At 35.8% G+C, this 25,605-nt stretch overlaps 1 protein-coding gene across 2 annotated transcripts in view; it reads left to right on the top strand.

The window, feature by feature from the left end:
- Mllt3 (MLLT3 super elongation complex subunit) overlaps window positions 1-25,605 on the top strand; it is a 259,432-nt gene that overhangs the window by 136,249 nt on the left and 97,578 nt on the right. For both annotated transcript variants that reach the window (XM_027950583.2, XM_027950584.2), the window contains exon 3: window positions 16,443-16,525. In XM_027950583.2, coding sequence (XP_027806384.2) covers window positions 16,443-16,525 — 83 coding nt within the window. The remainder of the gene's footprint in view (window positions 1-16,442; window positions 16,526-25,605) is intronic.

Here is a 25,605-nt window from a genome sequence, read left to right as displayed (position 1 = left end):
GACACAGGTATTGGGCATCCTCTCCAGATTTCTAGGAATAGCCATCAAACAAGATTGTGGTACACTACATTCTATTTGTGCAAAGACTAGAAAGTACCATGGTAATTTTGCAAGTTGCACAATAATTATTTATGTATTGTACTTCATCATTGTACACGGGCCAGCCTTTGAAGTCCATTATTTTGAAGCAGCCTGCAGTTACTTTGTTTTCTGACTTTATTAGCATAGTTCAGTTTTTTTTTATTCCCCCTCCTCCCCCTTCTTCCTCCCCCACCCCTCCCCCTGTTTCCTTCTCCCTCTACCCCCTCCTCCTTCTCCTCCTCCTTAAGGTTTATGGTTTTTCAAAGCAGTGACTTTATGAGATTACACTGTTCTTGACATGACTTGTGGGAAATGTTTGAGTACTATCTGGTGGATAAGCTTGAATTTTGGACCCAACTCTACTCCTTACCAACCAATGAAAAGTGACTATTTTTAGCCTTTAATGTTTAAAAAGTTCCTTCCATGATTTTTCCATGTCTTCCTGGCAGGGACAGCATGAGTAGAAAACAGATAAACCTTTTGTGTTATTATCATGAATCATAAGCTACCTGTGAGCATTGCATTTTGTTATTTTGTTTTGAAATCATAATTGGTAAATCTCAACATCATAATAATTTTTACATTATTAAAGGAGTGTTGAAAAAGACATTTTCAGGGATGATTGTACATAATTTTCTGGTTCTTTTAAAAAAATTAATGTTTTAGGAAGTGGTGTAATTAATGGGATAAGGGAAGACACCTTGTTGGTAGAGGAGAAAACAGCAGTGTATTTAAAAGTGTATTTGAAGCAATAAGGAAAAGTGATTGGCAGAGAGAGCACTTTTCTTCAACTAGGGTGAGTGTTAGAGACTCAGAGTCACTGGAGGTTTGGAGAACAGATTGCTGGGTTTACCCCAGGGTTTTTGATCCAAGGCGTCTCAGGGCCAAAACAAGAATTGTCATTTCTCCCAAGGTTCCCCTCCCCCCCCCCCCGCCCCCACCCTGGTGATACTGATATCGCGGATGCAGAGTTCATATCCTAGGTGTAAATAATCTAATGGAGTCTTAGTTATAGTGCCAATAGTACTTCAGAAATGGAAAGCATGGCAATTGAAGATTCTAGGGGAGGGTGACCTTGAATGATTAGGAATGAATGAAATTGAGAAATGATTTAGAAATCAAGATAATTCTAAATTTGGTTTACTTGGTATTAGTACTTAGAGCTTATGAAAATATGTATACTTTTTGGTCAACAAGAATTGTTGCTTTAAAAGCATACATGGTCCATACACGTTTTCTATGGGGTTGGTTTAAATTTATTTAATCTATAATATTCAACTGTTACCACTAGAGCCTGGGCATTTTTGTTCATTTAGTGCCACAACTGTGGTGATGTAAATGGGTGACTTGAAATTCTTAGTTGTGATCCAGAATGCCTAGATGAAAAACACCTAGTTCTGTTGTGTAATTAATGATCAGTGTTTGTGAAATGAGTAGGTAAACGGCCAGCCTCATGCTTGCTGGAAATAATTAGGCATTGGTGGGTGGGAACCCTCTTCAGAGATTAATCTGTTCACTGGAAACTGGAAAAACTTGCATATATGTTTATTAACATAGTTCCTGTTTTAATAAATTTAAGGCAAATGAAAATCCTAATAGAAGTAAATAAGATCCAGGTTTTTTTCAGTCAAAACAAATGCTTGGAACCATTTTGATAGCCCTAACACTTTATCTAAATGAAGCTGGGATTAAAGTCATGGAGAGATAATAAGAGCTTTAAATTAAAATATGAAGTTCAAGTAAACTATATCTGTACAAGAAGAAAGAGCCAAACTTTTATCATTTATTTCATATTAATAGAGCATTTTTAAAAGTCTTCATTTTTCCTTGCTATATTGTTGTGGGGATATAATGTCCACATCCTACTCAAATTCTGTATTCATAAAAGGGTAATTGACATCGGGGCTGGGGTTGTAGCTCAGTGGTAAAGTACTTGCCTGGTATGTGTGAGGCCCTGGGTTCAATCCTCAGCACGACATCAAAAAATAATTAAACAAAATAAAGGTATTGTGTCCATCTACAACTAAAAAAGAAATTAAAAAAAGAGTAATTGACATTCTTAAGGACAGAAACTGTGTTTTAATATCTCTGAACCTTTGGTTAGTCAGACATTTTGGCTAAGTGCATCTCTCTGATTTAGTGGAAGTAACATAAACATTGCAAAATATTGGTGTGTTAAGACTGATAGTTGAAGAAATTTAGCATTCACAAAATAGTTTTTCTCATAATATACATAATATATTACTTTGTATCTACATAATCATGCTCTTTTAAAAAAATTTATTATTTTGTGGATAGAATAGAAGAATCTGGAGTAGAAAGAAGTAACTAAAATTGGTTATTCCATCTTGGAAGTGGCAGAGTATCAGAGAACACAGATTAGCTGGTTCTACCTCTTGTTTCTCTATAAAATTGAACTATAAAAGTCTTTTTTTTTTTTCCCCATAGGAAAAGGTGTAGAGTGCAAAGTACTTAACAGGTAGAACACCTGGACTTCAACACTTCTTGACTTTATCAATATTTCAAATTCCAGAGGCTCTGCTCTTTAAATTCCTCTTGAATTCACTCAACATCACATTATAGTTTTAAAGATTTTATTTTATTATATAAAAGCTTTTGTTTTGTGGAAAAATGAAAAGATCAAAACACACAGAAAGGAGAATATTATTTTCATCCAAGCATCAAGCACAGAGTGCCAGGCATAGAAGCCATTAATAAATACCTATTGATTGAATGCCAGGAATTAGCTCCCTGACCTCTGAGTAAATTGCTTAAGTTGTCATATTCCATCTGTAAAAAGGGATGGCTGGCAGGGCTCTTGTGCTACTTATTTCCTTGTTATGGATTTATGTGACATGAGTGATCTTTCAGGGACTTGGTGAAAAGTATTAAATAAATCATACTTTTATTATTATCTGCAAGGAAGAAATGATTTGAAATTTGCTGTCTTAAAAATCATAGTGCTATTTGTCATAAGTAGGAAAGAAAATGACTTATTTACAACTAGTAATAGGTGTTTATTTAGTGGGGGAGTATTTATGAAAGTAGATGTATTTGTTTATAAATAAATCATCATTATAAAATATTAAAACTTCTTCCTCTTCTTCCTATGATATCAAGTTCGATTATTTGGTTTCTATCATCTCCAGCCCCAAACTACTGTCATATGGAATGAGTTTATCTACCATTATTTCAAGGAAAAGGAAGTAAATGAGGAAGAAATGGTTCTTCAGTTTCTTCGAAGTCTCTGATGATGAATTGTATTTACTTCATAAGCATGATACAGGCCTATCTGTACTAATCACATGGTACGCTTATTTCCTTAGGTGATACAAGTGCCCTTGGTTAAAAAACTTGGCTCTTTGGGAGAGAAGCTAAATTAGATAGTGTGTTTTCATCATTGGAAATGATAACACACATGGAGAAAAAAAAATTTTTTTTAACTCAAAAGTACCTGTTGTCTTATGAGAAATTTAAATAAGTTGGACTTTTCTCAAGATGGAAATTATGATAATTTGAAAATATTTAAAATAATTTTCTTTTTACTATTCTACAAAAAATAATTGGAAGGCTGTTATCAACATTCACATATCTGTTGATATTTGACCTTTTGTAAATCCAGAACTTATTTTCCAAGTATGATACAATAGGATTTTTTTGTGTAGTTTCACATTTAAAGTCCAATAATTTTATAATGGGAGTGGTTCCCTGTAAAGGTTATTTTGAGACTTATCTCACCTTTATTATTTATCTTTTGGAAGTGACTCTTGTTATGGTCATACTTTGAGGAAGGGTTTTATTCTGATTTACACAAAATGAGTGAATAATAGGTAGCTCTTCAAGTTGGGGTCTTAATTATTCCCCTGTTTGACCTTTGCCATTTGGTTTGAGTTGTGTTCTTCTCTTTAAGATGCAACTACTGGCAGGAGCCTTATTTAATCTTTCTATTGAGCTGTTTCATCTCCTTGAATAGGGCATCAACCTATCTTTTATATGGGCATGCTGTTCTGCAAAACTATTAAGATTGACTGCATCGAGGTAGGGTATATTCTATTTAAAAAATCATATAATATGCTTCAATATGATTAAGAGTAAGGCTATTATGAATATAATACATAGTAAAATCATAACACTCGAGATTTTTACATAATGTGCCATGCCTAATGTGCAAACAGTTGATTTAATTTTCTATTTTACCTTTTCGAAAAGCATGGTGTTTCTTATAAATGTTGCCAATATATTCTATAGTTTCATTTCTTAATATTTGAGTTGATACGCTACTTTAACTAAATTGTATCAAATTCCCAAGGAATCCAATTTCTAGTTTGATTTATACATGTAAAACAGGGTCTTTGTTTACCAGATTTAATTTGACTTCATAGTAAGAAAAGAAACAAGAAAATTAAAATCTAATTTTTTAAAAATGGGACAGCCTCTGTTGTTAAAAGTCCAGTATTCTTTTATTTAATAGTCTAATAAAAATATAATACTTCTAAATTAGGAAAAAGCCTTTACCAGAATACATTTAAAACAATTCAACTGTGATTCTTTTTTTCTTTTTTTTAAAAGAAATGCCACATCTTGTTGACCTGTTCATTAGTTGATGGATATTTGGGTTGTTTTTACTTTTTGGCTATTGGCTTTTATGAACAATGATAATTGGGAACATTTCCATACAAGTTTTTGTGTGCACATATATTTTCATTTATTTTGGGTATCATTTAAAAAAGTAAATTGAGACTATACTTTGAAGACAACCCAGGGGCTGGAGTTGTGGCTTGGTGGCAAAGTGCTTGCCTCCTGGGTGTGAGGCACTGGGTTCGATCCTCAGCACCACATAAAAATTAATAAATAAAGATATTGTGTCCATCTACAATTAAAAAAGAATTTAAAAAAAAGAAGAAAAGGAAAAAAAGATAAAGACTACTCAGATCAGGCAAAACCAGTTAAAACATACAAGTAAAACTTAAGCTAGATTATTTCTTATAAATATCTCCAGTAATCAGAAATAAAACTGAAACTAATTTCCAAAAATGGTACAAGATGATGTTTTAAATAATCCTCTGCTGTATGAAAAGCCTCACTGTAATAACCAATCAATGTAAAGGTTAAACACCTTCCTCATTTTTGCTTTATTAGGTAGTATGTAGCTCCATGTCAATGACTTTTCTCTTATTGTTAATGGTTTGAGGTCTCCCAGTTTTGAACTGTTCTCATTCAAGAACAATAAATTTTAAAGAAATGTTTTACTTTGATGTGCTTTTATTTTTAATAGTGTTAGTTGATTTTTTTTTTTTTTTGTAATTGTGACAAAATACCTGAGAAAAGCAACTTAACAGAAAAAAGAGTTATTTCAGCTGTGATTTCAAAAATTTCAGTTCATGGTCAACTGGCTCCATTGTCATGGCCTGTGGCCCACTGAGACTAGCCTGCACCATTCTGATCTGGATGGAGACTTCCCTTTGCATGCCGCCATTGTGCCCACAGAGGGCCTGAGTGTCCTTCTTCTTTATCAGGGCTCGGGGCTGCTGAGACCATCCAGGGATCTGCTCACTCCTTCTCTACACAGACTTCAGTTTCTCCTCTGTCTCTTTCCTATAAACAAAATGGAAAACATAATCTTCCTTTATCAGGAATTATATCAGATGTACATGGAAAGATTAAAGATGCTTGACATCTTTAGTCCTCAGGGAAATTCAAATTTAAACCACAATGAGAAACCACCTCACACCCACCAAAGGCTCATGTGCTTAAGGCTTGGTCCCCAGTGTAGCAATGTCCAGAGCTAGGCTTTTGGGAAGGACTCTGACCTCTTCAATTAGATTAACTCATTGATGAGTTCATAGTTGAATGCATTATTGGGAGGTGATAGGAACTATAGCAGTTAGAGCCTAGTTGGAGAAGTAGAGCACTAGGGCATTCCCTGGAAGTATATATCTTGTCCCTGGCCCTTTTCTCTTTTTCTCTCTCGGAATCCCAGCTGCCATGAATTGATCAGCTCTACTTCACCATGCCTTCCCTCTCTGTCATGTTTACTCTGTCTCAACTGTGATTCTGAATCTTTGTTTTGCTTGCTTTGTCTCAGTTTCTAGCTCATGTTATAGATGGTGTGGTATTGAGATGATAGAGGTTTTTTATGCTTAAACAAAGATACTAAAAACCAAAATGCATTTGACTTCAAGTTAGAAGTTGTACACAAGACTCCTCCTTAGGAGAGTAGAATTTTGAATGAGGCGCAGTCTCTGCAATGGAAGCTGGCTTCTTACATGACCAAGGAGATCCAAGGTCAGTGGATGAAGGGTCAGATGGCCAGTTTGTGATGGAGATGGAGTCAGAACCATGTCTCTTGATTCTTTTCTAATTTTTCTTTTATGGTACCACAGGACACAAACTCAAATAATGTTTTCATTTTCCATTCCTTTGTCTTGCAGTATTTCAGTGTTCTTGCTTTTTAACAACTGTGGAAAGCCCATTCACTGCCACTTCACCACATTATATGCTTACTTGGGCTTTGGGAGTTTGAAAGTGGGCTGATTATTGTAGACCAATTGCTGATTCTTTTAGTGGCCGATCGAACCACAAGAAGTCCGAGTGAAGAATATTTTCTTTTTTCATATTTTGCCACATTGCCATCAAGGGTCTTTGAGGGCAAAAATAAAACAGATCTAAGAATGTTTAATTAAATTGATTGCAGATGTGTGTATTTTAGTCTTCTTTGGGGGGATGAGTTTGCAAAAGTCTAAAATAAGTTCCCTGATGTTTAGTTGGTATTTGATTACTCTTGGATAACTGAATGAGTTCTAGTTTCTGGAAAGTGTTCTCCAGGTTAATAGGGATTATATCATTTGTGCTTTTAGCAAGGATGATGTCTTCATGGGTATAGGAGCTGCAGGAAGTGGGTAGTAGCATTGCTTTGTTTTATCAATGAGGGAACAGCATGTATCATCAGAGTATCCAAAGTGGATCTGAACTCAGGGTCCTTCTCCACAGCTCTGGCTCTGACCCGTCAGTTCTTATGCATCCACCCCACACATGCCTTCCTTTGTTTTAAAATGCTGCCTGTTGCCAAATTCATGTTTTCAGTGACCAAAATAACTTAATTTTTACAATAACATTCAGCTGTATACTTCTTACCTTTTGGAGTACAGAAGTAATTTGTGGCAGCATTTTATCCTTCAACCTTCTTTTCCTCTGCTTTCTTCATGTCCTATCTCAGTTTTCTGCATTCTCCATTCTCTTTGGGAGCAAGAGTCAATGTGCCTTGTGGGCTATTTGTACACCGTTTTTCTATTCTTAAGAGATTTTTTTTTTATTACCTCCAAATAAGATTAAAGCTCCTAGTCATTAGCTCCCAATAATACACTTATCTAACACTTAGAATTGGTCTTTGTTTAAATTGTCATTGTTGGGGGCAAATATCCTGTTGCTTTTGTAGAACCTCTGAAACACTGCAGAGATGGAGGGTTTCCTGGAACAGTTTGAAATCTTGCTTTACAATGGGGAGATACTGGACTTTCTCTGGTTTAATTGAGAAGACGGAAAGATTGTTGCACTGAACAGGAACCACATTCCTATGTGCACACTGTAAAAACAAAAGTCATCATCTTTGCATTACCCTCATTCTGTCTTTGTTTTAATGTTTAATGGAGCTTAAATCAATTACAATACTTAGGATCTGCTATCTCTATGTCAAATGCCAAAAAAAAAAGTAGAGTCCGAAAGATGCTGAAAAGAAGTTTTGTTCTTAACCCTTCCTCTAATGTTAGGTCACTTTTGAATGCTTTCTTGGAAGCATTTATTTTTTTTTGTATTGGAAAGGGAATAAAGCTACACAGGAAAAAAGAAAAAGAAGAGGGAATAAAACAAACATTAATTGAGAAGAGAAAAATTAAATAGATCATTGTCTTTGGGTGGATCATCAGTTTTTGCTATTTCTGTGACTTTGGTTGTGGTGGTCTCAGGCTAATTTTTTTAAATTGGAAATGAGTTTTCATTTAATATATCTGACTGTTTTATAATACCTTGTCATTTCTATCACCCGAATACAGTTGTTCTCTGCATTTGTAAGAGGATACTTAAAGGGTCAGAAACAAAAAAGGGATTGCATTGCTATGGGGGAGAATATGGGCGTAGTACATTTAAAAGTGACTGTGTTAATCAGCTTAGTGATGCCATGACCAAAATACCAGAAAAACTTAGAGGAGGAAAAGTTCGCTTTGGCTCACAATTTCAGGCGTCTCAGTGCATGGTTCCTGATGCTGTTGCTGTGGGTCCAAGGTGAGGCAGCACCTCATGGCAGAAGAGCATTGCAGAGGAGAGCTGTTCACTTTGTGGTATGGAGGGAGCAGACAGAGAGAGGTAGGGTGAGAGGAGCCAGGCAGACAGATGCAATCCCAAAAGACATACCCCCCAGTAACCTACTTCCTCCAGCCATGCCTCACCCAACTACAGTTACCACCCAGTAATTCTTCAAATTATCAATCCTCCAAATGGATTCATCCACTGATTAGATTATAGCGCTCAGAGTCTAACGATGCCACCTTCTGTGTATTAGCACAGAAGCTTTCGGGTGACACCTTATTTTCAAACCTCTACATTGACTCTTCAGTTGGAAAATAACCTTTTCATATGAACATATATGTTTGAGAAAATTGGAACTTCTCCACTCCAGTTTTTTGAATGTCATCACTCTTGTAGTTTTCCTTTTGCTCCGGCACCATGTAAACTTTTTTCTCATAGCAGTATTTCTTTAGCTTTCACTTGTGATCTTTCCTTTTCTTAAATTGTACTTTAAAATATGCTGCTTTTTTGGTGGTTATTCCTTGGTTCAGATGCTTCCTTCTGTGTGTGTTTAGGAACTCTGAAATTTCAAGGGGCAGATTTAAAAAGAAGAAGAAGAAGGCTGTCATTTAAAATTAGATTATACAAATTCCCAAGAATTATATCTCCTAAGAAAATTTTTCTAATGAGGAATCATTACTTTTTTGGGAGTTCCTAGCATTGGGAAATTTTAAGTTATGGGAAATGAGGTTGTGAAAATGATAAAGCCAAACCCGTGTGGGTGTTAAATGGCAAATTCAGAATGGAAGAGAGGTGCAATTGGGAAATATGTAGGAAGGAGCAACTGCCCTAATCTCAGTTGGAAAGGAAAAACCGGGGAGGGGACTAAGTCAGGGTAGAAGCTTTGGGTAAGGACAGGCTTTTCTTGGGTTGTTTATATGTCTTCCTCTGTGAACAACATAAATATTATTGTTTCTTTTCTGCCAGGTCAACCTGTTCCTCCCCCATCTTCCAAGGTCTCAGTTTAAATGTCACCTTCTCACAGAAGGACTGTGATTCTAAACCCCATTCTCCTGGCCTACCAGCCTGTTTTATTTTTACCATAGCACTTATTAGTCAATGCTGTTTTATTTTCATGTAGCCCTAATTACTCAGATGCTTTTGAAACTAAAGATATTGAATTGTTGGCCCTCTAAATAAAAAGTAATACTAATGTTAGCTGTAGTTGGGCCAAGCATAACAGGGAAATCTGGGTAAGGCAATGCCAGAAGACTGTCCCAAGGGTTTTACCTTTTTTTTTTTCAACAGAAATCATAAGGTGGTTCTTTTAGGACATCAAACTCTTCAATGGCCTTTTATATATTTCATAATAGAATAAAAAACCTCTGAGAAGATCTGTATTTCAAAGGATCATTTTTCAGATGTAGTAGTGCACACTGAAATGAAGGTGTTCCTGCCAGTATGGGGAGTTCTTCATTACCTCCCTAGAGGATCACTTTCCATGTAGCAAATGTAGCTTTTCCAGAGGACCTTCTGAAATAGGACTGTTTTGCCTAAGATTTAACTTTTAAAAAATGGTAATCTCCTTGGGATAGAAAGGTCAAGATTTTTTTTTTTTTGTCTGAAAAACTCTCCATAAAATAATTAGGTCTGTCTCTAGGTTGAACTTCCTCTGAAGATGTAGTCTTGCTATTTCCCATCAAATTAGCCTGGAAATGTATTTCCACTGGGCTAAACATTTGAAGCAATTTCACATACTAAGTATATAGGGAACTTGGGGCAAGTTGCTAGGAGAATGCCAATCAGTTTTAGTGAAAGGTGGAAACTTGAAGAATTGTTTAAATTCCCTAACAATTCATATTGTTATCTAGTCTTGGTCAGTTTCTGTGTTTTACTGGCTCATTTGTTGCAAAATCCTTCAAGAAATTATTATGAAGGTAGTCCTGTTTTAATATTATAATCCTAGTCCTGCAAGAGGAAGCATATTGATTTAAACTCAGCTGCATCAATAATCCTTACTTTATTTGTGCAGTCCATTTTCCCCACCTGTACCTGCGTTTATGAATATATGTGACATAAGATACTCTATATAGCTATATACTTTATTTGTATTATCTTTCTTAATTCCTGTGCTCATACTTTCTGCTTCCCATTAGGCTTTGTATACTTTTTTTTCCCCCCTCAACTGCCAGGTTGTAACATATCTTTTTTTGGAGCTTAGGTTAAAGTTATGTTTCAGTAATTCAATTCAACTTCATAAGTGGTGCACTTGGTTCTGGGATGAAAGGAGTCCCAAGGCAAAGTCTAACCCTTGGAAGCTCAGAATTAAGTAGGGTTAAGGGGGCCTCCATGGTATCAGGTACAATAGAACTAGTTAATTTGATACAATGAGAGAGAGAGAGAGAGAGAGAGAGAAAAAAAAAGTGGAATCCAGAAAAGATAAGCTACCATTTTTTATTTTGCAGTATTGGCAGAAAGCTCTCCAAAGAAGATACTGTTTGGGTTGGGTTTTTGTGTGACTCTGGAAGAGATAGACTACCAATGCACAGCTACTCCACTAGCTAACTGTATCTAGTTTGTATCATTAAAATTTTATGAAAGTTATAGAGTTAGCTTGTTTTGATACAGTTATTTATTGCATAGGAAACAATTTAGGATTTCAGAAGTATGTTTGCCTTTTAAAAGTCAACAAGGTAATAAGCTCAACATAACTCAAATTTTGTTTTATCTTTAATCCTTTTTTCAGGAAAACGAAGGCAGTAATAAAATACAAAGGGGGAAAACCAATTTTTGTTGTTTTTTAGAAATGGGCTGAACAGAAGCAATTGTAAATCTCTGTGTGTTTGTGTGCACGCATGCACGCGCGCGCACACACACACACACTTATAAAAATAAAAACAAAACCCAACTGTTGATTTTTGTTCTTTCCAAAATGTCATGAGTGTAAAGGCTGAGGCCATGTTTAGTGGCAGTGTGGTGAGCAACCCCCTGCTGCTCAGACTTCTAGACGCTGGCCCTAGACTTGCAGACGCTGGCGCAGCACTGTTTGGGACAGTGAGATGGGCTGTGCAGGACCCTGTTTTCCCTATTCCTGGGGGCTCTGATGTGGTGGAACTGAAGCGGGAAGGGAAGGAGTCCAAAAATGCTCAAGCTGGAAGGGACAATTGGCACAAAGCAGTGGTAATAACCAGTCTATATATAGAGAGAGTTTGGTGTGTTTCCTTCCTGAAGGGCTGCATGCAGTAAATAAAGTAAACCAATAATTATCAATGGGCCAGTGAGCCATGTCTTTACAAAAGTATTCAGATGGGCATAAATCACAGTGGCTTAGCAAACAGAAGTAAGGGATGCTCCAGAGAAGAATCTATCAACTGTTTACCTGAGAATTAGGGGAAAAACTTGTTGCCTAATGATTTTTCTTAAGCTTAAACAGAGGTCTTGCAGATCTGGTGGAAGGTTTTTAGTTTAAATTGTCTTTTATTTATTTGGTACCCCAAATCCACCCTATTAATTAATTAAATTTATTTTTTTTGTATATATAATTTATTGTATCAGTACAAATTAATTTATTAATCTAAGGAACATTTATTTTTTGGTACCAAGCATAGCTCTGTATCAAATATTTTTCTCCTAGAGGAGAACATTAAGAATCCCAGTAAATAATGCTTACTTATTAATAAGAATCTGACTTATTTTGGATTAACCAAATTCTGACCTTTTTTTCTTGTGCATATTTTTTTAAAATGTCAATACTAAATTGTTAATGGTCAGTGTATGTGGTTAGCATCATGCCACATATATTTTTGGATCTATATTGTGTTTACTATTTTGAAAAGCTGTTTTAGGGAAGTAAAGTCCAATTATTTATTTTTTGCATAAACATTGGTCTTTTCCTCTCAGGCATGAATTTTGGATATTATGTCCTGATAGATCACTGGTGCACATGATTACTTGGCAGAGAGTTTCAGAAATGTGTCCCAGTTAGAGCCTTGGAGTACATGCGTGGTAAAATATGGATGGAGAGCAGAGGGAAGCTGTTACTTATGGCTCCAGAATGTCAGATTCTGAATGGCCTTAGGGGGCTCCAACCCAAATGGTTAACTCAGTTGCCTAAAACATAGTACTATGCAAGTTATATAACTAGTTCTGCTTTGGATATTAAGTTGTCAAGAGACATCTCCTCTGTGGCAACTTTGTATCACTTGTACCAATGTTTTCCCATTCATGTTGATTACAGGGGGTTTTCAGAAGAGTTTGGTGGATATTAGTTCATCACTGCTATTGGGAAGGCAGTGTCAGTGGCAATGGAAAATCAGTGGAGGGGAACATGAATCTTTTTTTTTTTTTGAACTCAACAAACACTTGAATACCTATTATTTGACTCAGTTTCAGTGCCAGGAATCACAGATGTGAAAGATGATACAGTTGCTTCCTCACTGCGCTCAAAGTCTGTTGGAGGAGGCTAGGAGGTAAATGAGGTTATCTGCCTACCTGTTAAGTGCAACTGGAGAAGGCTGGAAGAGGAACAAGGGAGATGTTCAGAAAGACCTAATATCTGGCTGGATTTTGTCAGAGAAATAAAAGCAGCCAGTGATTTCTGTGGAATCAATAGGCATAGGTTTAAGAATCAATAGTAATCCTCCCATTTTATGTCCCTTAAAAATTTAGGAGTCTTTCTACATGTGAGTATCCCTTTAGTAACTCTAGATTTGGCCATTTATTGCATGGATATTAAGGACAGTCTGATTTTTTAAGTGCATTTTTTTATTTGTTCTAATTGTGATTATTTTATTTTGGTACTGGATTGAACCCAGGAGCTCTTTGCTACTGAGCCATATCCCCATCCCTTTTTACTTTTCATTTTGAGACAGGATCTTATTAAGTTGTAAGGCTGGCCTCGAACTTGTGATCTTCTCACCTTAGGTATAGCATCAGGCGAGGATTATCTGATTCTTGAACAGTCAAGAGGAAGAATATTAAAATTGAGGGATTTAGTATGTTTAGATCTCATAAATTTAACACATGGCTAGTGATCACAGAAAATGGATTCTCAATGAAGAAAGAAAAGAGTTGCTGTGTGAAAGAAGGTGGCCCTTTCTAAATACAACTGTGTTTAAAAATTAGTGCTTTATGTCTAAAGCAATAGCTAAAACATCATTTAGTTCTTAACTCTCCCCCACACCTTTTTTTTTTTGAAAGAACTAGCTCAGCAGATCATATTGATTCTGATTATAAGATATCCAAATAAATAAATTCCCCTGATTTGACTTTCTTCAGATTAGACCAGTAAATTTATGTGAACATTGTTACTGATTTTCTGACATGTTTATTGTATATAAAGTTTTACTGTTTGTTTCTTATTAAGAACGTAGGGTGCTTTACATACATTGTTCATTGTTATTGATGAAAACATTGTACTTAAAAATAATTGAGGTATGAGTTGGTAAACATTTTTCTTATAAAACCAGACCTCTATAGAGTATTAATACATAGCAGATCATTTCCTTTAGGGGGTGGAAAAAATCCAAGACCTTCAACTCTAAGATGTGCTCACTAACAGCTGTTTCCTATAATAGGAGCAATTTGCATGCAGAACAGAGAAAATGAATTATACAAAAGGGTGTATAGAGGAATAGCTGTAACTTCTTTGGCATGTGCAGCAGCCCACAAAATAAACTTCCTTCAGATGACATTGGCATGATTAATCCCAAGCACTGGACACTAAAACTGCTGTTCTCTATAGCCTGGAAGTGCCATGGGTGTAACTCTAGCCACTCAGTTGGCGTGGGGTAGGGCTGCTCTGTGCATTTAGTGGGCATCTCCCCCCCCAGTGCTTAGGGAATTTGAATATTCATGACAAGTTGGCAGGTGGTCAGTGGATGTAAGACTGACAGTCACTCCAATAGGTTATTAGGTCAACCTATAAGGTTAAAGCAGGATGGCTTCTTCCTGAATTACTTCTGATATCAGTTAGGGGAAAATTTCCTAAGGTTGGTCAGACATTAAAATCTTGCCTTCCGTGCACCTCTTGTAACCGGATGGATACTTGGAGCATGTCTAAACCATTTTCATTGTACATTATCAACATCCCTTTTTGTAATAAAAATACCACGTTTGTAGTACTCTCCATAGAGTCTCCTTGCGTATTCTACCCATGCTTGCAGGTGGTGGATGGTGTTATCTCCCTGTTAAAGGGAAAGGCATTGGAAGCTGTCTAGAGACTTATCCGTTGAGGGCCAGAGACCTGAGTATTCTTATCCAAATCCAGTTCCTCTACTTGCTTTCTCCTTTAGATTTTCAAGGTTTCATGGTGACTGCATGTTTTAGGGATAGATTTCCTCTCTCACATGAGTCAATGATTGAGAAGTTCACTGTGCCAGGCTCTGTGCTATGTCTTTTATGCATATCACGAAGTCCCATTGGGCTGCTATGACAAAGTATCATAGGTTGGGTGGTTTATAAACAACAGAAACTGATTTCTCACAGTCGTGGTGACTGGAAGTCTGAGATCAGGGTGCCAGCATTGTTGGGGTCTAGCAAGGGTCCTCCTCAGAGCTACAGACTCCTGTCTTTTTCCTTCTCATGTGTGGAAGAGGCCAGAGAGCTCTTTGGGGTCTCTTTTTAAGGGGACTAAACCCTTTCAAAAGGGCTCTACCCTAATTACCTCATCACCTCCCATAGGCCCCATCTCCTAAAATTGTTACCATCAAAGGTTAAGGTGTCAACGTATGAATTTTGAGGGGACACCAACACCCACTTTATAACTGCCACATGCCAGTCTGCTTAATCTTCATACTGTCAGGAAGAGGAAACTTTGCAGAGGTAGCTTGGAGTTTGAGGTGGATCACAGATTGGCAGCCAGAGCTCTAGACATACTATCTTCCTGAGATAAACATTTTTTCTGTCCTTGAGGGAGGGAATGGAAGTTAGCAGGTGAGGGTCTTGACTATATGGTCCTAAGAAGCTCTGCTGAATGACTCAGTTAATGCTCCAGTCGTGGGTGGGGGGTGAGGTAAAAGAAGAAGGGATGTAGTACTAGAAGGTCATTATGAAGAAATTGGGATTTGAATTGCACAGAGAATACTGAGTAGTTCAAGGTGTAGTGGAAGGAACAGCAGGGGGACTGGGAACAGGTGGGAGGTGACAAAGAGAAGCCTGGGAAGGTAAGCTGGAGCAGCTGCAGAGGACTTGACATACCAGAGTCTATGACCTTGTTTTTTAGTTTTACTGAATGAATATATATATATGGTTTTTACTTTGTGAAACTACAAAACTGTAGTCCTAACCTGGATAACAAAACTGTAGTCTTAACCTGGATAATTAAAATTGGCTTCTGATTGATTTTGGTTGAATGAAAATTTTAGTGGGATGAAATCTTAGCTTCCTAGGATCGCTCTCACTCTCATTCCCCAAGAGCTTACCTAATAGTTTTGCTTCCTTCTAACTCCATAAGAAATACAGATGCCTTATTGTTTGTTATATATTCTTGTGACGTGATTAGATTTTAAGTGTTTGTATGTTTACCAGTATTTCAATACTTTCCTTTTTTGGAGGGTGCGGGTAATGAATTTTCATGGGCATCAATAAAGATGACGGACTGTGGGTTGGCGATTTCTTAAGGAAGGAGGCTGGCATAGACATCAGGGCATCTCAAACAAGTGAGCAGTTTAGGTAGAGAGTGATTTGTATCTAAGCCCAGATATAGGACTTTTGTTAGGAAATTTGTCATTATTTTCAAGCTTTGAGCCATATGAGCTATCTTTAATTTACCTAAGGCTTTAGAGCAGGTGATAACAACTGAAGTCCACTCATTAATGATCATAGTTGCTTGATGAGCTATGCTCCACCAAGATCTCAATAAATCACTCACATGTTTGCTCAAGATAGGAAAAGTTATTGTTGCAGATGCTAGAGAAGAAATAAAGACTACAAAAGACAGTCGACCATGGGACTGATAAGGGGTTGTGAAAACTGGGGGTGATCTAGATATAGAATGGGATTTCTTTCTTTCTTTTTTTTGAAAGAAGAATGTCTTTTGTCTATTATTCTCATCTTTCCTATTCTCTTTTTTAATGTTGCAGTGTGCAAAGATCCACCTTACAAAGTAGAAGAATCTGGGTATGCTGGTTTCATTTTGCCAATTGAGGTTTATTTTAAAAACAAGGTAGGTAATCTTTACCCATTAATCTCTCAGAAGATCCTCCTTTCACCAAATGTTTAAAATGATGTTGACTTGTAAACCCTTCTATGGCTTGATGATTTTAAAATAAATTAAACTTGTCTTCCTAGAATTTTGGCTATCATTACTCTTAATCATGGTAGAGGTAACTATGAAAAGATAATTTCAGTGATATGAAGTAAAATTATATGAAATTCATCAAGTATTCCTTTTTGATAGAAGAGTGATTACCATGTTGCACAAGATTGATATGTTTTGGTAAAATAGGAAAGAGGAATTATGGTTTTTCAGTGAAATGCTCCTTTTCTCATTTCATATTTCTAGAATTTTTGAGGCTTACAAAGAATAATCTCAAGTTATCTTTAGGTAATACCTACACACATATACAGTAATTTCAACTAGAGACATAATGAATTCAACTGGAATCGAAAGTTTTCAACAGTACCTATGTGACAGAGTATACTGACTATATAATATTGAATAAATTGTCCAGCCTCTCTAGGGCTACTTTTCTCATTTATAAAATGGGGAGATAAGACTGTTTACCTCATAAGGTGGCTATAAGGATTACATAAAATGATTACTCTAAAATTTTTAAAGTATTTAGAATAATGCCTCCTGTATAACTAAATACCTAATAAATTCTAGTATTTTTAATCATACTGTTCCTTATTTTTCTTCCAAAGGTATTATAGTTTTTACATGCCCTGAAGTGAGAAAATTCACTTAAAAAAAAAGGAATTAAGCAAATACAGTTTCATGTTTTTCAAGCCAGTGCTCCATAAAATGTGGTTCTTGGGATGGCATCAGCATTATTACCCAAGAGCAAGTCAGAAAAGAGATTCTCAGAATCTACCCAGATCCAGAGCATCAGAACCTCTGGTGTGCAGCCTACAGATATGCATATTTAGTAGTCCTCTGAATGATTCTGATGCTCAGTAAAAGATGAGAATCAAAGATAAGCCACTCTCTGTGCAGTACCTGCCACTGGAACAGTGTCCACTGGCTTTTTATATGCAAGGCTCACTTTGAAATCAGTGAAGATTGCTTTCTGCTGAAGAGATAATTACTTTTAATTAAGTTATATTAACACTGTCCTAAGAATGACAAGATGGATTTTATTTTTCATATTTTTCTTACCCTATCTCTTTATGTACCACATTTCTGTGGCACCATATTTCTGTAAACCTTCTACCCAATTAGTTGGAGTTTCTTTATTATTGGTATTCTTGTGACATATTAGTCAGTAACATTTCTCCATAGTTCAGTGTTCAAGTGCTTACTTGACAGTATGCTGATATGTATGTTATTTTGCTTAAGATTTGTAAAAATGACTTTAAAAACCTTTTAGAAGTAAGTACCACTAACCCTACTTTACAGGGAAGGAAACCAAGTCGTGGAGAATTTGAGTAGCTAATCCAAGATCTCACATAGTTACAGTGTTAAAATCAGATTTTTGATCTAGATCTTTCTCTCCATTGGCTCTACTAAACATTTCTGCCTCAAAAATAATGTTTACTAGCATAATTACCATCTTTCAAAGTGGTTACAACACTGAGTTGTTCATATATCTCTCATCAAATAAGAATTTGTTGAAATACATTGATACTTGCATTTATATTAATGCACTGATCTGTTTTTTTTCTTCTTCTCATTTCAAACTGAATTTCCCTTAAACTTTTGGCTTTCTTTTTTTTCTTGTTTTAAAAAAACTATGATATAATTTACTTACCATAAAACTCACCCTTTTAAAGTTCACCGCATGGTGGTTTTTGGTATATTCACAGAGTTGTGCAACCATCACCACTAATTTCAGAGCATTTTTATCACCCCATAAAGAAACACTGTACCCATTAACATTCATTTCTCATTCTGTCTTCCAGTCCCTGGTATCCATTAATCTGTTTCTTTTCTTTATAGGCTTTCCTCTTCTGGACATTTTATATAAATGGAACTATAAATATGTGGCCTTTTGTGTCTGGTTTCTTTCACTTAATATGTTGTCAGGGTTTATCCATGTTGTAGGATATATCAGTACTTATTCTTAAAACTGAATAATATTCCATTGTATAAATATGTCACGTTTTGTTTTTTCATTTGTAAGTTTGATGGCTGTTGGACTTGTTTCTACTTTTTGATGATTATGAGTAATGCTGATAATGAATATTCATTTACAAGTTTTTGTGTGGACATATGTTTTCAAATCTCCTGAGTATATACCTACATAGAACTGTTTGGCCATATGGTAATTCTGTGTTTAACTTTTTGAGGGATTGTTAAACTGTTTTCCAAAGTGACTGTCCCATTTTTCATTCCTATTAGCAATGTATGAAGGTTCTAATTTCTCCAACACTTGTTAACTTTCCATGTTTCCTTTTGACTATGGTCATCCTAATGTGTGTAAAGTGGTATCTCCTTTTAGCTTTGTGTTTTTTTGATGACTTAAGACATTGAATATCTTCACATGCTTATTGTTGTCTGTTTGCTTATATTCATTGGAGAAATGAATACTCAAATCTTTTTCCCATTTTACAGTGTATTTTTAATTTAAGTGGTTTTATTTACGAGAAGAAATTCAGAGCCTTTTTCCTAGCCCTACCTTTAAAAAATATTTTGAAAGTTTAATGAAGATCATATGATGGTTTTCTTTCTTTTTGTCACATTATATCCAGTGTTTCAATTTCATCTAGGGATTGGGTTATACTTTAGGAAGAATCTAGCCCTCTAAGCCCAAAAGTCTTGACTCAAAGAAATCAGAGGATAAGCAACTAGGATCTCTTGAGGTGGACTGACTGCATGGTTATGGATAAACCTCTCTTTCATCATCTGAGGTTGACATTTTTCCAGCTTCAGTTTGAAAACAGTAGTGGAGTGCCATCTCTTACTTTTTTTGTTTATAGCTTTTCTGGTCATTTTTATAAGAATCTATTTTTTGACTTGCTCACCTTTTTACTGTATATAAATATCTGGAATCTTTCCATACACTAGAATTAAAAAAGAATCAATGAAGAATGAAGAGGCACCATGTATTATTCCTTATCCTCCCACTGTCTACTTCAAACTCATGGAGTAGAATAAAAAGCAAGTTATAATGAAGACACTAAAAGCACTTGTACCCGTGACTTAGACACATTTACTTTATGAGAGATGTTGGTTTCCTAAAATGTGAAAGAAGAAAGAGGCACATGAGATAGAAGCAGTTCTTCCTTTGTTATAGACATTTAGACTGAATGCCATTAAGAGCATTTCTCTATTTAGTATTTAAATTTGTTTATTTTCTGGTTTTAGGTTTTCTTTAAGATTTCATACTTAATAATTATTGCTATTTTCACATGAGCATAATGAGACATACACATTTTTCAGTGTTTATAATTTAAAATGTCAGGATCTTCTTAGTGGGCCATATGTAGATATTTGGATTAATAAATGGGACTTAATAACACAGAATATCATATAGTACTTAAGTCTCAGAATATGGTGATAATTTGAGTTGTAGAAGTAAATACATAAAAATGTGTGGATACATATATATACATATATAATACATATATATGTGGTTGTGATAGCATTGATGTATGCTTTTTAAAATCAATGAGATGAGTAAATGGTATTTTGGAAATGCACATATGTGATATAAAAGCATGTGTCAGAATAACAATAGAGGAATTTAAAGGCATTGGTTACTGGGGGAGGAGATGGAGAAGCTTTTATCTACACTTTTTTTTTTTTTTTAAAGAAAGCGTTAGCCTGGCATGGTGAAACATGCCTGTAATCCCAATGACCCAGGTGACTGAGACAGGAAGTTTGCAAGTTCAAGGTCAGCCTCAACAATTTAGCAAGACCCTATCTCAAAATTAAGAAAAGAAAAGAAAGAAAGAAAAAAAAAAGGACTGGTACTGTAGCTCAGAATACCCCTGGGTTCAGTCCCCAGTACCAACAACAACAACAACAAAAAATTTAAGAAAGAAGTAAAGCAAATTTAGTGAAAGAGTTCTTTTAATCTCAGTGGTGAGTACTTGGATGTAGTATTTTAAGTACTTTTTATATGTTACTGATTTTTAAAAATATATATATTTTTTATTGTAATTGGACATAACACCTTTATTTTATTTATTTTTATGTGATGCTGAGCATCAAACCCAGTGCCTCGCACGTGCTAGGCGAGTGCTCTACCACTGAGCCATAACCCCAGCCCTTGTTACTGACTTTTTTTAATCAAAAAGAAAGTCTTATTTTGCCACCCCTTTTAATTTATCTTAAGCCTCTTAGAAACAAGCTTTTTTCCCCCTGTATTTCAGAAAATACAGAATATTGTATTTTTTTGTGTGTGTATTGGATCTCTGAGCTGGGTGTATTTTTTAATAATTTTATTGTGGTAAAAATACAACATCATCTCTGAGCAGATTTTAAGTGTGCCTTGCTGTTGATTGAAGGTGCAGTGTCATGAAACAGATCTTTCATGCTCATTCACATTATTTAATTGAAACTTCATGCTTGTTGACTAATAACTCCCATTTCCACTTTTTTTTAAATATGTGCTGCTTTCACCCTCCACATTTTGCTTTTTATTTTTTTTAAAGAGAGAGAGAGAGAGAGAATTTTTTAATATTTATTTTTTAGTTTTCGGCAAACAGAACATCTTTGTTTGTATGTGGTGCTGAGGATCGAACCCAGGCTGCACGCATGCCAGGCGAGCGCGCTACCACTTGAGCCACATCCCCAGCCCCCCATTTCCACTTTCACACAGCTTCTGCTAACTAGTCTTCCAGTCTTACATTCTATGAATTTGGTGACTATTTTAGATACCTTATATAAGTGGAATCATGCAACATTTGTCTCTGGTGTCTGTTTTATTTCACTTAACATGATGTCCTCAAGGTCCAAGTAGATATATTTCTTGTTTCTCTTCCTACTGAAATGATTCAGTGGTAAAAATTTAGTAGGTCTAGGCTCTAGTTCCAGAATGTTTATTTCATTTCTCTTGAGCATTTATCATTTTCTTTATTATAGAAATTTGTCCTACTCTTTCCTGAAGAGTGAGCATCCATTACAGTAATGGTTTACTAAAAAGTATTTAGAATTTTCCTGGGAGAGAGGAAGCAGCCCAGCATGTTCCCCATGATGCTGGGGGAGCCCTACAGCTGCAGGTTGTGTCTGCCAGCCTTGCCCTGCCTCCCTGCCTCAGTTTTGTGCTTGTCCTCATCTTTGATCATTTATTTGAGCTGTGGAGACGAGAGCAGGTTGAGTGTCATTCCTTCTCTTGAGTTTAGTGTGTTTAGTCTGTCTTATTTTGTATTTGTGCTAAACAAAATCAGCCTGAGAGTCACGTTTCAGAAACTAAGAACTAACGGGCACCCTGGAACATAATTCACACTGGCACTTTAGGTTTGAAAGGCTATATGCTTCTCTCTTTTAGTCTATTTTCAGAAAAAGCACATGACTAAATATCAAGGACTGAAACTCCTGCATCATGAGAGGGGTGATGTGATGCCCAAACCAGATTTCCACCTGTAGGAGATGCATTAGTTTTATATATAGAACAAATACATGTTTCTTATTTGAACTTTGAAGAAGAATCTTTGCTGAGGATCGTATTGATATAATATATAGACATTTGTCCGCTAAAAGAAGATGCCCCGTTGGCCAAAACACAAGTTTATGGTTACTTTTTCCTTACTCAAAAACAAACTTTAAAATTATACTGGGATTCATAGTGAGTCACTTTCTACAGTCCTTACTCTTAGTTTTATTGAAAAGTAATGGCTTTTTTGTTTATTTGTTTTAAACTATTGAAAGCTATAACCTAAAGTTGTCATTCTTTTTCTACTGTTACTTAGTTATATTCATTATTTTTCTTTTTTAAAAAGCATATAGGAGTATGTGTTCGTCTAGTAAAAGTATATAGAATGAAATTTAGGAATTTTATTTCCTTGATTTCCATTTCAAGATTGTTAATAGTTTAGTATGGCTTTTCTAGATTTCCCCTATGCATTTGCACAGATTTAAAAAATGTCAATGGTGGGGTACAATATTTCATACTTCAATATTTTTCTGTGATTTACCTTTAATTTACTTAGCAATAAGCCTTGCCAAGTCATAATTTTGAAATATATGAATGTTATTTATTCCATGGTGATGATATAGATCATTAAAAACTTATTGTTGTTGTTATAAACAATACTATTATAAACATTTGAACCCATATTTGAGTTTTTTTTTTCCATTTTTAAGCTCAAATTTTGTTAGTTACTACAAAACACAGGTTTTACTGCTTAACATAAAAGTAAGGACACATTATTTTAAGGACACATTATCTTTTCTGTGAATACTGAATTCTAATAAATAGGACAATCTTAGAATAAATTATCCTGATAATAAAATCCTTGAAATAGAATTATTAGCTTTTTAAAATAAGCATTTATAGAACTCCAGGGCATATCTGAGTATTTCTGTGGAAGGATTCTTAGGAGTAGAATTACGGAGTCAAGCATCATTGGTATTTAGTATGTTGCTAGATATTACCAAAATATCTAACAAAAGGCCTTATCAATTTATATTCCCAATTAAAAGGCAGACGATTGCCCTCCTTTTAAATTAATTCTAAGGTTACATTGACTGTCTTACAATTGACAGGAACAATAAGACAAAAATATTCATAATTTAATGTGATAATTGCATTAATATGGGAATGCCTAATTCAAATTGTATTGGGAGTTTAGGAAGACTTTCTGGAGGAGTTTGCTTTAACTGGATCTTGAATAATGAGTTCTCATTAACCAGGCAAAGGAGGGGAGTATGCTGGGAGGGAAGACATTTCAGTCATGGTGAGCACATGGCGGAATCATTGAGATAATATGATGACGTACTGCAAGTGCTTCAAAATTGTGGAAGGAAAGGGTGTAATAACAGAAATACAGTGGAGGTGGTAAAAGGCAATGCTGGAAGGTAAAAGGTGGTAAAAGGCAATCCAAGGAAGTAGGATTACATCGTAGACAATGATGACCCTTTAAAGGCTTTTTTTTTTTTTAAATCAATGGAAAGGTTGATTTTTGTGTTAGAAAAGTCACTTGCATCATTGTGGGAAGTAGAATGAAGCAAGTTCAATAGCAACAGAGACTGGGCAAGGAATGGGGAAGGAATAAGCTAAGGCTGTGGTCATGGTGTCTAGAGAATGGTGGGTGGATGTGAAAGTTCAGGAGGAATTAATAGCACTGCGAGAGAATTTGACTGTGGCAGGTGAGGGAGATCCAGTGGTGCAGGGTGACTTTGGCATGCAGTTAGGATTGCTGTTTGCTAAGATATAGAGTATAGGAGAAAGGATGATTTAAGTAATCTGTGAGTTTCGCGTTGCTGCAGGTCACCTATGGAAGGTGCTTATGGCAGTGGATTGAGAGCTGAGCAGGAGATTCTGCCAGGGGAGACATTGTCACATAGTTAAAACTGGTTCCTGTCATTGGGTGTCTTCTTCCTTGGAAACTTGTGGAAAGATAAAGTACATTTAAGGGTCAATGAAGAAAGAAGAGAAGCCTGTGAGAAGGAATGGCCAGTTAACCATGAGGAAAACCAGTAGAGAATGGCATTCTGATAAGAGATGGGAGGGGTGTGTTTCATGCCAGACTGCATGGCAGTGAAGAGGGCGTGAGGAAATGTGGAGGCTTTTGCTTTGGGGAAGCCGGGATAAGGAGATAGAAACCATGAATTTGTAGTAGATAATGCTTATATAATTTGACAGTTTAGGTGGTAAGACTTTTGAGTCCAAAGAATTGCATTCAGATCACTTTGTTCCATCATGTTAGTCAAACAACAACAAAACTGAGCTCCCAACTCTCCCCAGGGAGAGCTGGGAGAATAAAATGAGATGAATGTTCAAGTACATATTAGTTACATGTGTTATCTGCAATCTTAATTTCACCTTGGAGAGTTAAAAAATTACTGTGTAGAGAGGGTTGATAAATGTTTGCATGCCACCACACCCAGCTTTGTCTTCCTGTTTCATTATTCAGGAAAATGCTATTCTTTATTCATCGTACAGATATGCTGCATTTCTGCTATGTGCAGGCACTAAACTAATTGTCAAGGGTACAATTCATACATTGTTCCTACTTTTAGTAATCTTATGATACAGCAGGGTAAATGTAGATAATATGACAATTATTCTAAGATGTGGCAGGAATAAGAGGGAGATACACAGCAAAGGAGAGGCTGTGGGGATTGGGGGTGGGACTCAGTGAAGCCTTTCCCAAGTGAAACCTGAGTGGAGAAGGATTCAAAGACTTCCAGGTAAAGCAGGAGGTGGAGGAACAGAGATAAGCAATAAAATAATAATGTAAAGCAGAGTAGAATATGGGTAGGTATTGAGAGGCAATTAGCAATAATATATTGCTGGACCAATAGATGGGCAGAAAGGATGTGGTGGGATAAGAATCCAGGAGCTGGGTCACAGCATCCCCTATATGTCAATCAAGTCAGTTTAGAATTTTACCCTAATGGCCACTGGATGCTGTTAAAATTTTAACCAGGGAGTAAAAATGGATAGATTTTTGTTTTATGTAGATAATTTTGAAGCCTGAATGAGGAATCCTGAAGTAGGAAGACCTAGTAGAGGAGGAAGTTTATAGTAGTTTGGACAATGAGTAAGAGCATGGCAGTAGGAGTTAGAGAGCTTGTTCAAGGAATATGTAGGAGAGAAAATGGCAGACTTTGATGATAGGTGTAGAGGGTTGGGAGGTTTTGTTGGTAGCATTGCACTCTTGAGAGATTGTGGGGAAGATGATGAGTTGATTATTTTTGGATTTCCCTTAATAAAAGAAACCAATTTATCAGATAGTTTAATTTTGTTTTGTATGGAATTCCATAAGAAAATTTTTCAGTTCTACTGCTACAGCTGTTAAGAGTCTAGACCTTTCCTCTTCCCTATGAGGATTAAATCTTTGTTTTAAATTTCTATTTTTGTCTTACTTGTCTTTCTTTTTTTTTCTTCAGTATATAATTTTTTAGTTGTTGATGGACCTTTTTTCTATTATTTATTTATTTGCAGTTCTAAGAATTGAACCTAGCGCCTCACA

Source organism: Marmota flaviventris, chromosome 13 (assembly GCF_047511675.1).
Source record: "Marmota flaviventris isolate mMarFla1 chromosome 13, mMarFla1.hap1, whole genome shotgun sequence".
Classification (NCBI taxonomy): domain Eukaryota; kingdom Metazoa; phylum Chordata; class Mammalia; order Rodentia; family Sciuridae; genus Marmota; species Marmota flaviventris.
The sequence above is the reverse complement of the archived record's forward strand: the minus strand, read 5'-3'. Positions and strand labels throughout refer to the sequence as shown.